The sequence below is a fragment of the Balaenoptera acutorostrata genome, chromosome 15 (assembly GCF_949987535.1).
Source record: "Balaenoptera acutorostrata chromosome 15, mBalAcu1.1, whole genome shotgun sequence".
Taxonomy (NCBI): domain Eukaryota; kingdom Metazoa; phylum Chordata; class Mammalia; order Artiodactyla; family Balaenopteridae; genus Balaenoptera; species Balaenoptera acutorostrata.
Window position 1 is genome coordinate 68,443,761 of NC_080078.1, and position 14,685 is coordinate 68,458,445.

Below are 14,685 nucleotides of genomic sequence, written 5' to 3' on the forward strand. Positions count from 1 at the left end.
CCTGTCATGCCCCAGACTGAAGTGGGTGGGATCCAAGGATCCTGCCGCCCAGCCAGAGGGCTTGTTTATTCTCCAGGAGGCCCACTGGCTCTGGCCTCAGAGAGCTATTTTGCAGCTGGGAGGTTTCAGGCCTGATGGGTTTGTCCTGGGCTGGAAGCCAGTTCACAGCTCACAGAGAACAGAACATCTCTGTTTCAGGAGGGCAGCCTGTGTTGCCTGCTGCCCTGTCAGGGTCTGATGTGGGTAACTTGAAGGCATGAGGGTGTGGGGTCCCCACCTCAGAATGGCTGACATCTGCTCTCCTGGATTAGGCATGGACAAGAACTAGGTCCAGATTCTGAGGTTTCCCCTTCTCTAGTCCTTCCTTTCCTTGCTGTGTGACCTTGGGCCAGTCACCTCCCCTCTCCAGTCCTCAGTCTTCTCATCTGTAAAATGGAGACATCCTATAGTGTGACTTTTGTGCCCTCAGGGTTGTAGGGAATATTGGATGAAGAAATGGATGGACAAAAAATACACCGTAGTCTGTAAAGTGCCTAGACTACAATTTGGGTTCAGTCCTACAACTGCCCCAGTGGGTTTCTCAGACTTTACAAGATGGCCACCCCTCTGGAGAGGAAGAGGCCTGGTGTGGAACTCAGGGATCCCAGGATCTTATTATCCTGGCCCAGCAGGCTTGACAAACCCATTGGACAGATGGGAAAACTGAGAGGCGGCCATCTGCTCAGAGTCACCAGGTTATTAAGCCTGGATTCAAAGGCTGGGCTCTCTGATTCCAAAGACAAGAAAGATCCTTATCCATTCAATGACCTGATTGTACAGATAGGGTAAATCAAGGGCCAGAAAGGGGAAGCAACCTGCCCGGGGTCACACAGGCAGCTGGCAGCAGGGCGGAAGTGTCACGTGAGGTCCCTGACTCCCAGGCCATGCTCCTCCTATCACCTCTTGCCCACCAACCCCTGGAGCTTGAAAAGCAGTTTCCTCCTCAGTAAAATGGGGTGAAACTAGTATTGGCTTCATTGGATTGTTGTGAACATTTCAACAAGCCCCGCAAAGCTTTTAAAGGGCTTAGCACCAAGTCAGACACAAAGAAAATGCAGAATAAATGTTGGCTAGTAATATTATTATTCATTATTATATTTCATTTCTGCATCCCCTTCTCCCCTTTGGGCTGCTGTGAGTAGACAAGTTGTGGGCGTTTGGCTCTTTCTGGAGACAGAGGGATGTACAAGATGGCTTTGGGGGCCCCTCCCTCCCAAGGATTCTTGGATTATCCATACCCCTCCTCAGCCCCCCTGAGCACTAGCAGTAGCTGTAGTCTCTCAGAAGTCAGTTTTCATCCTTGCACCCCGGGTACCCTGGCTCCCTGCCTGTGGTCCCTACTGGCTAGATGCTGTTGCTATGGCAACAGCATTTTAAGAGCCTTCGGCCCCCCTCTGAGTCAACAGGCCTGGATGGAGATGGACTGATCAAATGCCTCCTGCATCCTCAGGCCTGTCTGGACAGAAGGCAGGAGACTGGAATGCAAGAATCAGAGCTGGCTTGAGGTGGGGGTTGGGGGCGGCTCAGTTCTCAGCCACAAGGGTTTCCCAACAGCACCCCACCTCACTGTGTTGCATGAACACTTGGTTACACGTGCAGACTCCAGCCACCCCTGCCCCAAGGGTCTGGTTTTAACTATCTGGGGTGGGATCCCCTAAGACGTTGCCTTTGATCAGCTCTGCTCGTGGTTCTGAGGCAGACAGGCCCCAGACCACTCTTGACGAAATCTTAAGTCCTGGAAGATTCCTGAAGACATTTTGGGCATTGAGGTTTGTGTGGCTCTCTCTGCTGAGATTACTCTTTTTTTTTTAAATAATTTTTTAAAAGTTTACTTATTTTATTTATTTATTTTTGGCTGCGTTGGGTCTTCGTTGCTGCGCGCGGGCTTTCTCTAGTTGCAGCGAATGGGGGCTGCTCTTCGTTGCGGTGCGCGGGCTTCTCATTGCAGTGGCCTCTCTTGTGGCGGAGCACGGGTTCTAGGCGCACGGGCTTCAGTAGTTGTGGAGCGTGGGCTCAGTGGTTGTGGCTCGCAGGCTCTAGAGCGCAGGCTCAGTAGTTGTGGCGCACGGGCTTAGTTGCTTCGCGGCATGTGGGGTCTTCCTGGACCAGGGCTTGAACCCGTGTCCCCTGCATTGGCAGGCGGATGCTTAACCACTGAGCCACCAGGGAAGCCCGAGGTTACTCTTGAGAAACCCTGTTTGTCCTCCCAGGCCCGCTCTGGTCCTGCCTCCCTCTCCTTCCGCAGCCTCATCTTGTGGGAGGATGTGCACCCCACCCTCTTCCTGGAGCCAGGAAAATTCCAGGGCTGGGCTACCAGAGGCCATGTTCGTGATGCATCTCAGGGCAGAGACGGGCGCACTTTCTCAGGATAATGACATTCGGGGAGGCGCTAGCCATGGTCACTCTGGGCTGTCTTCTAGATGCTCTATCTGAAATCAGAGCATCTCAAGCCTCTTCCCACTGTCCTCCCGCACCACCTGCTGGATGGGGACAAGGCTCCCTACCCTCCAGCCCCAACCACAGCAGAACCCGATGACGCCAGGCCCCAGAGGCTGTGCCCAAAGAGAGGCTGGGCTCGGGGGTGGGTCTGAGGAGCTGTGGTGGGGAGGGGAAGAAGGCAGAGATCATGGGAGAGGGAGGTGGTCCTTTCTGGGGTTCCTTGAACTTGAGACTGATGCTCATGCCTGTTGGAGGAGCCAAGTGACAGAGTAGAGGTGCAGCAGACGGTCCCCCTCCCTTACCCCTTCCTTGTGCACTAACTGGCCTCCAGCAGGTGATTCTCTTTGCCCGAGGCCAGTGGCGTCAGTGGATAAATTACATGTGGTAATTCACTTGACAGCACCCCCTTTATTCCCTTCCCAGACTCGCTCCCCTGCTCCTCCGCCAGTGTTTCCTGGGATCACTGCCAAATAAATGCGCACTCGAATCCTTGTGGGATCTGTTTCGTAGGACCCTAAGACAAGAAGCCACTCCCCCAATCTCCCTACCCTGGGTTCTATTATGAGGGCAACTTTGCCCCTTGTGCCCCAAGGGGAAGCTTACATACCCCTGAACCCCAGGTGGGCATCTGGCCTGCCTAAGTCGGATGCCCAGGTGGGCATCTGGAAGGATCGGTACCAACAGCTCTTTCCACGATGAGACTGCAGGGTTTTGGAGCCAATCTCACGCTCTTCTGCGTCCTGCCCTGCCCTCCACTCTCACTATTCTGGATGTGTGAGTCACGTCTTCCCAGAGCTTCCTGGGGCCGGGAGCAGGCGTGCGTTCTTGTCCACCGAGCACGGGCCAAACTCAGTAGCCACGTCCTGACGGATGGTCCAGGGCTCCCCAGCTCTGTCTTTAGCTGGGCCCCACCCGAGCCATACCCATCCCTGCCGGAGCCTGGTGTGACGGACGGGAACTCCCAGCTAGAGGGATGCACGGGGACTTGTGTGGGGTGAGTCCTCCAGAGACGTCTGTGAGTCTGTCCCCTCTGAGGAGAAGCTGCCCCCAGTGGGCCGGGGGATCTGACTCTGCCTGGGGAGCCGCTGCCAGGAGAAGAGGGTGGCAAGAAAACGCTCAGGGGCAGGATCCAGGGGCCCATGCGGGCTTCTGCCTTCATCAGCCTCAAAAGCCTGGCCAGCTTCCTGGGGTGGACGGGCTGCTTGGAAATTTCTGTTCTGTACGCGTCTGGGGGCCCAAGGAGGCCAACAGGATTTTGGCGAACGATCCAGACCCAGTGAGTCCTGGAGGGGCAGGTCCCGTCTTCCCTTGTAAGTGACTTCTCCATTCAGGCCCTGGCCCTTGGCGGCCGCCCCTCTGAGTTCCCGGCCCGCCGGGTGGGAAGGGGGACCTGCCGGGCATGGACAGTGGGCCAGTGCCTTCTTCAGGAGGGTCTGGATCTCCTCGTGCCTCTCCCGGGCCTCCTCCCACAGGTCCTGGCCCAGGGCCTCCCAGCTCAGAGAGGCCACCTGCAGCCGCATGGCCGTGAGCTTCTCAGCAGGGAACTCCGATGCCAGGCGCTGCAGGTAGCGGTGGAGGCGGCGCTGGTCCCCAGGGCTGGCCCTTTGGGCCTTGCCCAGCCTGAGCTGGGCCATCAGGTCCTGGCAGTCCATGTGGAACCACGTCATCTGGGAGACAAGAAGAGAGGGAGATGGGGGTTCCATGAGGGCAGGGATATGCCTCTCTGAGCCAAGAGGAGGCTTAAAGAATAAATATAGCTAGACTGAATTAATACAAAAATGTCCAATCAGTGTTAGGGCCTCTCTTAGCACAGCTGTGATTTTCTCCACTGCTGATGACGACAATATTTCCCTTTCTTCCCCAGGGAACACCACCCTCCGTTACCCACCGGGAAACAGTCCCCAGCACCCTTGGGATCTTCAGGCACAGCCTTACAGACTTAGGGGCCAGCAAGGACTCACCCCTCTCTGGGGCTCAGTTTCCCCCTCAGTAAAGTAGAGGTTGTGATACATAATCATGAAAATTTGAGTGCTGAAAATTTGGATTCTCAGATTGTATGAACCCCTCATAAGTGGTGCTGAGGGAGGAGTCTGGCTAATATTTATTGAACACTGACTCTGTGCATCTCATGTAGGATCACGCTGAACCAGCAGCCCATTTCACAGAGGAGGAAACTGAGGCTCACACACGTGAAATCACTTGTCCCAGGTCACGCTGCAAGTCAGGGAGGAGCTGGGATTCAAACTCAGCTCTGTCCAGCCCTCAAGAGGGTATCTTCCAAGCACCTCCTTGCACAGGAGAAACTGGCCCAGGCAGGGCCCTGCCCTTGCAGTCACACAGTGAGACTGTCAGCCAGCCCAGGCCCGGAGACCCCCTCACTCGGGCCGGGCCTCTGCCGCATTTTAGGATCCTGCCTGTCCCCACTTCACCCACAGAATGTCTGCAGGCTGCAAAGGAGCCAACATGTTCCCAGCAGCTCGTGAAAAACATAATCTTTCTCTCCATTAATTTAGAAGCCAACAGCAAGCTGTTAGATGGTGGGGATTGGAGAAACATTTTCTCCGAGGAAACCATCTTTCTGCGGATTAAGGGAACTTGTCTTTAGATAAATGGCTTCATATTTGCAGAAGCACACTGAGCTCATGGCTGGGAAAGGGCTCCATAAGTCTCCGTTAGCGACACAATCGTGTTATTATTATTTAGTGCCAAAGCTGCCGCATGCCTGCTCTCCAGCTGGGGCTGAGCCCAGCGCTGAGCCGTCCTGTCTGTCTGTCTGTCTGTCTGGGACCAGATATTCCAGGCCAAGCTGGACAGAGGTGGAGAACACCTCGGAAATCATCTTGCCCCACCCCTTGTTTTGCAGATTAAAATTCAGGGCCAGAGAGGAGAAGGGGCTGTCGAGGGGAAGAGCTTTCCAGGCTGAGGGAACAGCCAGTGCAAAGGCCTCAGTGCTGGAGCCAGTTTGCTTTCTCCAGGAAAGGCCGATGGGGCTGAAATCAGCTAAAATTAGTAAACAAGGGAGAGAAGCTTCCAGATCCCCTTAATCCATGAGGCATTACTCCTACCACTACTACTAATGATAATAATAATATCGGTGTTAAAAATAATAATTCCAGATTTGAGCAAAGTCGGGGCTCAAATCTGGAATTATTAGGGGCAGGGGGAGGGGTTACTTATGTTTAATTTAATTCTCACTTCTCTGCACTAGAGCCAGATGACCTGGGTTCGAATCTCAACTACGCCACTTCCTAGCTGTGTGACCCTGGGTGAGTGACTTGATTTCTCTGTGTTTCCTGCCTCACAGGGTTGGTGTGACAATAAAACCATATGTGAAATGACTAGAACAGGGCCTGCAGACAATAAGAACTCCGTACGTAAGCATTGGTTATTATTATTATCATCATTATTCTTGACAAGGAGCTGAGGCCCAGAGCAGTGAAGGCCACTGTTGAGATCACAGAGCCCATGCAGGTGTAGTCCTGACTCTAAGTCTCAGATCCTGCTGTTGTCTCACTCTCTAACTTCTGAACAGCTGGGCGTGGGGGATCCCTTCGCTGCCTCTGCCCACATCTACCTCCCTTGCCTGAGGGAGACAGAGAGTGGCCTGTCCTCCCAGTGCCCCAGGTGTGAGTTGACCAAGTCCCTCCCGCTGGCCCCGAAGCATCTGCGTTCTTGGTGCCCTGTGTGCTGGGCTGGCCTGACAGCTGGGAGGCTGGGGTCAGGCTCTTCCCATGCTCCATCCTCAGTGGCCAGTGCGAGGGGCAGCTGAGGGCACTGGGCCCAGGCCAGAGGTGTGGGTTCTTGTCTCATCTGGGTTACAGCTCTCTCAGGCTGCTCCCTTGCTCCCCCAGGCCTCAGTTTCCCCATCGGAAAAATGAAGGATTTGGCTAAATGGATTTAGGAGGGGCGGGGGCTCTGAAGTCAAATCCTGCTTGACCAACCCGGCTAGGGGATGTTGAGAAAGCCACTTTCCTCTTTGGACCTTAGTTTCCTCATCTGTAAAATGGAAACAATGTTGGTGCCCTTCCCTCACAAAGATATGATGAGAATTAAATCGGGCAAGGTTTGCAAAGTGCTTTAGGAGGGTCTGGCGTGGAGAACACAGTCAATAATGTGGGCTACCCCATAATAGTCATCTAACCCTCATCACCATCGTCATCACGTCTGCTTGGACACAAGAACTGCTTGTCATTTCCCTCCCCTTTGGAGAAGAACATAGCACATGGACACATCTGGGTTCAAATTCCAGCTCTTCTTTTCTCTAGCTGTGTGGCCTTGGGCAAGGTACTGCCCCTCTCTGGGCCCTCAGTTTCCTCATCTGTACAATGGAGCTGGTCAACCTTGCCACATTGGGTTCCAAGAGATGACAGATGCAAAGTAATGGAGTTATTCTTGCTTCCTAACTCACCTCTGCCCATGCCCCCGACCCTTGCCCCAGTAGCCCTACCCCCTCCTCCTCCCTCCTGGCCAAACACTGGGTTCCTGGTTAGGACTGAGGCCTCTGTTCTGAGGATGCTCAGAGCAGCCTCTGGGCCCACCCTCAGCCAACTGTCCCCTCCTTCCTTCCCCAGTGTCCCCCTCCAACCCATCTGTGCAGGGCAAGGTGGGGCATGGGAAAGAGCACAAGAATGGTGCCATGGCTTGCTGTGTGACCTTGGCTAAGTGATGGCACTTCTCTGATCCTGTTTCCCTAACACTGCAATAGAGGGGTGGGACGAGATCAAGGTTCTGAGCCTGGTCCTGACCCTGTGAAGTTGCCTGCAGAGGTCTACATGTGGAGGGAAAGTCTATGGCTTTGATCAGATTCTCAGAAATCCCCAGGATCCTACCCCTAATCCCAGCGTTTAAGAAGCAGGTGATTTCCTTTGAGAGGTGATATCTGGGTCACTGGGAGACTGCCTGTGTAGTGGGACAAGCTGGGGTCAGGGATTAGCCAGACCTGGTTTAAGGAGGGTAACTTAACCTTGCAAACCTTGTTTCCCTTCTGGAAAATGCAGGTAATGCGTTTTCCTCCTCACGGGACTATGGAATGAAAAGAGCCTAGTGCTGTGTCTAGGCTGCTCCTTGCCTCCACCCTACGTCCTAGGTGTTGGCGGGGGGGAGTCTATGCAGGTGGGCCGCCAGGCTCACCTTCTTGCAGAAGTGGTGGAGGTGGAGCAGCGTCTCCAGGTCTGTGCGTTGCCGCTCGGCTGCCATGTAGAAGTGGGTCAGCTTAGCCTGGAAGGCCCGCTGGGTGAAGGTGAAGCCTGCCAGCTCCGGGAGCTCTGTTCCTCCCGCCTCCCTGGCCCTGGCTGCAGCTCCCAGCTGGGCCGCCTGCTTGCACAGCTCCAGGCCACGGCGGTACTGGGCCTGAGCAGGGAGGGGAGGGGTGTCTACTCAGCTCCAGCCTTACTACCGGGTTACGAGACTTCCTGAGCCTCAGTTTCCTCATCTATAAAATGGGAACCCAGGGTTTACTTTGCCTGCTGGGATTCTGCTTAGCGTCACCCTCTTCTGGCAAAATTCTCTAACCCCAGAGTCTGGGTTACAGGCTCCTCATCTGTGTCCCCACAGTTCTCCCTTTCTGGCTATTTTCCTGTTGCCCCCAGCCCCCCATCTTGTCTCTGCCCTCCACTGGCCTGGAAGTTCCCCGAGGGCTGAAACGAGGCTGAATCATCCTGTGCCCTAGGGCCCAGCACATCAAGGATGCAGATTCTCTCCCCCCACCCCAGCTCTCTGAGGCTGACTCAGTAGGGCTAGGGTAGGACCCTGGAATGTGTATTTTAAGAAACCCTCCAGGCATTCTGAGATGTGTCACCTTTGGACTTGGTAGTCAGGGAAGGCTTCCTGGAGGAGACAATATCTAAGCTGAATGCTTTGTGATCCAAGTTGCTTTCCTCAGTGTCTTGGGAAGCTTTCTTGCACTTTCCCACCTCCACAACTTTTCCCCAGCAGTGCCACCCCCGTCTCCTGCCCTCTCTATCTGCTCCCACCCCCACCCCTCAGTTTTAGAAACACACCGCAGCCTGAAGGAAGAAGTCCTCAAACTCTGCGTGGGCTTTCTCCACTGTCTCCAAGCTTCCGTCCTTGGGGGTCAGCACTTGCAGGCACTGGCTTCCTTCCTGCTCCATCCAGTTGCTGACCTGGGGCAGGGGAGGGAGGTATGGACATGAGGGGTTGCTGAGGAGACATCCTTAGGCCAGTTCGTTGCCTTCCTGGGAAGCTGAAGTCTTGTCCTCAGTCATCTGGGGGCTGGGCCTATGCCACCGGCCTGGACTGAAACCCTCCCAATTCTGGGGAGGAGAGGAGGCAGCTTGGGGTGGGGGTGGGGTGGGGGTCACACCGTCATGTTCTTCAAGTATCCAAAGGGGTCCCCGTCCCTGGGGGCATCCAAACAGCGCCAGAGGAAGGTGCACGGACCTGCCATGAACTCCCTGTGTGAACTGCACAAGTCACTTCCCCTTTCTGGGCTTCAGTTTGTTCAGTGGCAAAATGGGGTAGACGTGAGGATTCAAGGAAGGACAGAGGGGGTAAGATGGCTCTCGATCCCATGAGCAGAAGTCTTCTTCGTATTCTGGGGTGTCTTAAAAGAGCATCACCCACTTTATCCTCACAAAGCCCCGTGCGGCAGGCACTAATATTATCCCCCATTTAACAGGTGAGGAAACCGAGGCACTGAATAGTTAAATACCTTGTCTAGGGTCACACCGCTAGTAAGTGCTAGAGCCAGCACTGGAACCAGGCCGTCTGGCTCCAGGCACACTGTGCTCCACGGCCCAGAGCCTGAAGGGGTACGTTGGTTCTAGGCATCAACAGTTGGACAGAGTGGTTCCAGGTGTGGGCTCCAGGATCAGACCCCCAGGTGTGCGACTACGGGCAGATGACATAATGTCTCCCAGTCTCAGTATCCTTATCGATGAGTAGGAGAAATCCTAGCATCTTCCCCACATCACTGGTAAGGGATGAGGTTGGAAAGCGGCGATGGACACAAAGGCTCTGGCCCAGGGCTTGGCGCAAAGTTGGTGTTTAAGAAATGCAGCTTCTGGAGTTATGTCTTCACCTATCCAGCACTATGGAGTGTCTGTCATGTGCTCCAAGAAGTGCCAGCCTGGTGTCATTATACCAGAGCAAAGCGCCTGGCTGGGGTGGGGCCTGGACAGGCAGGAGCCACCCACCCCACCTCACGTCCCAGGGCCAGCCTCCTCCTCCTCTCTCACCTGGTGGATAGCAGCTTCCAGGCGGCCCAGGTGGACGCGGAGCTCCAGCCTCCTCAGGAGGTGGTTGGACACAGTGACGAGGACATGCAGCTGTTCATCCACGTGGCTGTACAGGGCAGCAGCTTCGGCCAGATGGCTTCTGGGAGGCCGAGGAGTGTGAGAGAAAACCCAAGATGCTGACCCCCTGCCCTGGAGCCCCAGCACCCCCGCCCAGCACAGGCATGCCTCCCTGGCTCCCACCAGCTCTGTGGCCCTGGCCTGGCTATTTCAGCTGCTGACTTGCTGTGTGAGCTTGGGCAGGTCCCTACACCTCTCTGGGCCTCAGCCTTGGCCTTCCGTGGGACTGGGAGGACCAGAGGACACAGCGAGAAACCAAATGACCCTCCTTTTCCCCAGGAGGGTATGAACCGAGCTGGAGAGATCTGGGTTCAAATCCCAGCCCTGCTACCTTCCGGTAACAGAACCTTGTGCAAATTTCTCAACCTTTCTGTGTCTCCGTTTCTTTAGCTATAAAAAAAATGGGGATAACAGAACCCATTTCACAGGGAGGGTTGTGAGAATTAAATGATCTAACCCCTTGGCTCTCAACCCTGGCAACACAATTAGAACCTGCTCTGGGAGCTTTAAAAATCTCAATGCCCAGGCCCCTCCCGGACCCACCGGAGTCCTGCTCAGAGTGTGGCATGGACCTCAGCGCTTTCCAAAGCTCCTCAGGCAAACCCGCCCTCACGCACTCAAAACACTTAACACAGTGCCTGGCCCGCGGTGCTGTTAGCGCTTGTTATTTCTTTTTTAATTAATTTTTATTGGAGTATAGTTGATTTACAATGTTGCATTAGTTTCTGCTGTACAGCAAAGTGAATCAGTTATACATATACATAGATCCACTCTTTTTTAGATTCTTTTCCCATATAGGCCATTACAGAGTATTGAGTAGAGTTCCCTGTGCTATAGAGTAGGTTCTTACTAGTTATCTATTTTATATACAGTAGTGTGTATATGTTAAGCCTGATCTCCCAATTTATCCCTCCCTCCCCCTTCCCCCTGGTAACCACAGGTTTATTTTCTACTTCTGTGACTCTATTTCTATTTTGAAAATAAGTTCATTTGCTTATATGTGGAATCTAAAAAAATGGTACAAATGAACTTATTTACAAAGCGCTTGTTATTTCTATTGTAATGATGACAAATGGCTGTAACACACCTCTCCACTCTGGCCTCTATTTTACAGATAGGAAAACATTTACACGTAGGAAAACTGATCCTGCAGAGAGAGGTTCTGACTCACAAGCATGGCAGTCTGAATTGGAACTCAGTCCACGGCCTTTTCTGCACATGATTTAAAAAAATGATCAAAGCCAGCAAGACATAAATGAGGGGGTGAGGATGGGATTTCAGGAGAAACTTGGGTGAAGGGAGGAATCTCAGGGCTTTCCCAACACCCCTCAAATCCCACCCCACCCTCCTCTGCCCTTGGGGTCCTTTAGAAGGAAAAGGAAAAAGAGGAGATGGAAGGAGAGCCCGTTTTCCTGGTGGGAGCCTTGCCCTAAGCCTCCTTATCTGACTGTAGCTTCTCACAGGTCACTGCCCTTCCATGGAAGGGGTGAGCACCCGGGGTGCGTGAACAGGATGGAAAATGCCAGTCTGTCTGGCAAAGGGAGGGAGAAATGGGCGGGCAGGCAGGAGCTGCCTAAGAAACACGCAGTGGCTCACGTGGGACCACAGCGCCCCCTGGTGGAGCTGCTGGTGGCCAACGGTCTGGAGGGGCCTAGGTTGGACCAAAGGGGCTTGGGGGCCCAGTCAGTGAGGCAGGGGCATGCTGGGAAGGGCAGTGCCAGCCCCACCAGGCTGTGTGAGGGGCAGTGAGGACGACACTCACTGTGACAGTGAGTGCCTCACTGACACTCAGTGCGTGAGGGCGGGTTTGCCTGAGGAGCTTTGGAAAGCGCTGAGGTCCATGCCACACTCTGAGCAGAACTCCGGTGGGTCAGGGAGGGGCCTGGGCAGTGAGGACACCGAGCACCAGGGTCCACTGCTGCCCAGCGCTCACATCAGCATGAATCTCTCTGTGGGCAGGGCTCAGGGTGGTGTGTTCAAGATTCTGGGCTAGGCTGCCTGGGTTCAAGTCTCAGCCCCACCACATCCCAGCTGTGTGGCCCTGGGCAAGTCACTTAACCTCTCTCTCAACCTCAGGCTCCTCCACTGTAAAATGAGGGTAATACTAGGATCCCCTTTGTGGGTGGGAATTAACCACGTTAATATTCTTAAAGCCCTCAGAACGATGCTGTGTTCATACTAAGTGCTATTGGGAGGAGGAGGAGGAGGAGGAGGAGCTCAAATAAATAAAATGTTCTTGGAAGCTTATGCAAACTTTGTAATTGTGCTCATTCTAACAGAGATAAAATACATACAACTACCGGCTGATTTAATTACTGATTTGCACCCCTCCTCTACCCCACCCCTAAATTTAAGAAAATTGGTTCTTTCTAGGAATGTGTATTTCTTGCTCTGTGGTTCTGTGACCCTGGCCCACCACGAGGTTCCCCTGGCCCCTGCCACGAAGGGTAGGGCAGTGCAGGGGTTTGTGCTCAGCTGGTCTGGCTGTTACTTCCCTTCGCTTAGCCTCAGGTGTCCATCAGCCAAATAGGAGGATGTGAGCCTCACATGGTCTTTTGAGGAATAAGAGGTGGGCTCTTAAAGGGGCTCAGCCCAGTGTCTGGGTCAGAGAGCGTCCTTGGTCCATGACGGTGACCAGAAATGGGGGTGCTGTCCTCTGATGCCTGGGCTGAGGAGGGGCAGTGGAGAAGGGACTTGTCAAGGTATAGGCTGGGGGCCCGTGATCAGGCCTCAGCCCAGGATGTGGGCCTGGCAAACACCCCATCCTGGGCATCTTCAGAGCCCACCCTATGTGTCCCCTCAGCGAAGTGACCCCAGCTCCGAGTCCCAGCCTGGGGAACAGGATGGGGTGGGGAAGGAAAAGCCCGGTGTCCGTACCTGACGTCCGGGTTGAAGTTCAGCCTGCTGCCTTCCTGTCGCAGCCTGGCCAGGGTGGCTCCGCCTTCCCGCTGGAGGCCCAACAGGCCTGGGTCCCTGAGCACAGCCTCCATCAGCTCCTTGGACTTGCTCAGACACCTGGAGGCCTCCTGCCAGGGTAGGGAGGTAGCCTGAGGCTCAATCCCCACTTTCCTTCTATAACCTTCCAGGGCTCCCCACACCCCAATCACATGAGTGGTTGACTGGGCCTGACTCCCCCAGTTTGGCATTCAAGGTTCTACAGAAAGTCTCTCCTTTCCATCTCTAAAACATCTCCTCAAGCCGAGCTTCCTCTCATCACTGTGGCAACCTCACTGGTCCAAGCACCATCATCTCTTGCTGGGACGCCCATCCCAGCCTCTTCACTGATCTCTCTGCGGCACTCTGGCTCCTCCTGCAGTCTGTTCTCTGAACGACAACCGGATGGATCTCAAACTGCCAATCTGATCATCCCAGTGCCGCTGCTTAGAACTCTCCAGCGGCTTCTCTGCCCATTTAGAATCAAATCCCAACCCAACTCCTCCCTGATACAGCCCCGTGGATCCAGAAGATCCTCTCGTTCTATCCTCCCCTCCCCCACTCTGTTTCACACTGGCCTCCTTGCTCTTCCTGAACAGACCAAGCACAGACCAAGTTCCATTGCTCCGTCTCATCCTCCAAGGCTCAACTTCTATACCCTCCTTTCCCATTTTTCTCAATCTTACTTTCACAGCATTCAGCATCACTTGTAATGACATGTCCATTTCTGTTTAGTTTTTAAATTATGACCTCTCGCACTGTACCATGAGCCCCATGAGGGCAGGGACAAGTCGATTTGCCCCAGGCTGGGTCTCCAGGCCGTGACACATGGTGACTGTCCAGTAAATATCGGTTGAATGAATGAATGAAAACAGAGCCCCTTCGCTGAGCCCTTGGTCCATGAAATAAGGGATGTGGTGTGGTTTCCCCACCTCAGGCTCTTGTCTCACCTGCACCCCTCCAGGGGGGTCACCCTTCTCAAACTCCTTGATGGAAGCCTTTAGCAGCGAGGAGGCCTGGCGGAGGTCAGCAAGGAAAGGGTCCAGCTTCTGCAGGAAAGGAGGCCAGAGTGGGGATGTTAGCCTGGGCCAGTGAAGAGGGTGCCTCTCCCCTCTTCCCACCAGGAGGACACGCGGGGTGGTGGTTCTCAAACTTTAGCTGCATCAGAATCACCTGGAAAGTCAATTAAAAAGCAGGCTGCTGAGCCTTTCTCCTGAGTTTCTGGTTTAGTTTCTCTGGGGTGGGTCCTGAGAGTGTGCATTTCTAACAGGTTCCCAGGTGACGCTGATGCTGCTGGCCCAGGGACCACAGTTTGAGAACCACTCATGCTGGGAATGAGAGAGAAAAAGAGAGAAGACAGGCCTGACCTACTCCCAGGCCTGTGGGAGAGGGAATGGTAGGAGGGGGTGAGAGGGCAGGGGTAGAGGACATCCTCTCCGGGTCCCACTTCAGCCCAGCTCCACCACTTACTAGCTCTGAGGCCTTGGGCAAGTTTCTTAACCTCTCTGTGCCTCTACTTCCTCTTCTGTAAAATGGGATCATTTCCCCATTTCCTGCCTTAGAGGTTTGTGGGAGGACTAAATGGGTTTATTTGTGCCAGGCACTTAGAATAGCACCGATACTCATCCTCATTATCAGTTTTATATGCTGGCTCTATAGGTAAGATTTCATTTAAAGGGAAGGTTTTAAAGCAAAAATATAGTTCAAAAGCCCCTGGATTAATTGGAGGCCTCTGGAGAGGGGAACTGGGGGCCTGTGGGACAAATAGGAAAAGAGATTTTTTTCAGTATATACCCTTTTGTACCATTTGAATTTTGAACACAGGGTCTATTCAAAAATAGACCCAATCTTAAGAAGAATAGCACCAGGCCAAAAGCAAATAAGCAAACAGCCACGTTAGGCAATAGACCAGTGGTTCTCCGTGGGTGATGGTTTCGTACCCCAGGGGACATTTGGCAAT

General features: G+C 53.9%; 1 protein-coding gene across 1 annotated transcript in view; it reads right to left on the bottom strand.

Moving 5' to 3' along the window:
* Window positions 1-3,364: 3,364 nt before the first annotated feature.
* The window catches only part of KIAA1755 (KIAA1755 ortholog), a 31,830-nt gene continuing 20,509 nt past the window's right edge, over window positions 3,365-14,685 (bottom strand). Inside the window, exons 9-14 of the mRNA XM_007193370.2 lie at window positions 13,676-13,774; window positions 12,669-12,817; window positions 9,675-9,813; window positions 8,478-8,600; window positions 7,609-7,827; window positions 3,365-4,145 (exon numbers count right to left, since the gene is read on the bottom strand). Coding sequence (XP_007193432.2) covers window positions 3,444-4,145; window positions 7,609-7,827; window positions 8,478-8,600; window positions 9,675-9,813; window positions 12,669-12,817; window positions 13,676-13,774 — 1,431 coding nt within the window. The 3' untranslated portion in view covers window positions 3,365-3,443. The remainder of the gene's footprint in view (window positions 4,146-7,608; window positions 7,828-8,477; window positions 8,601-9,674; window positions 9,814-12,668; window positions 12,818-13,675; window positions 13,775-14,685) is intronic.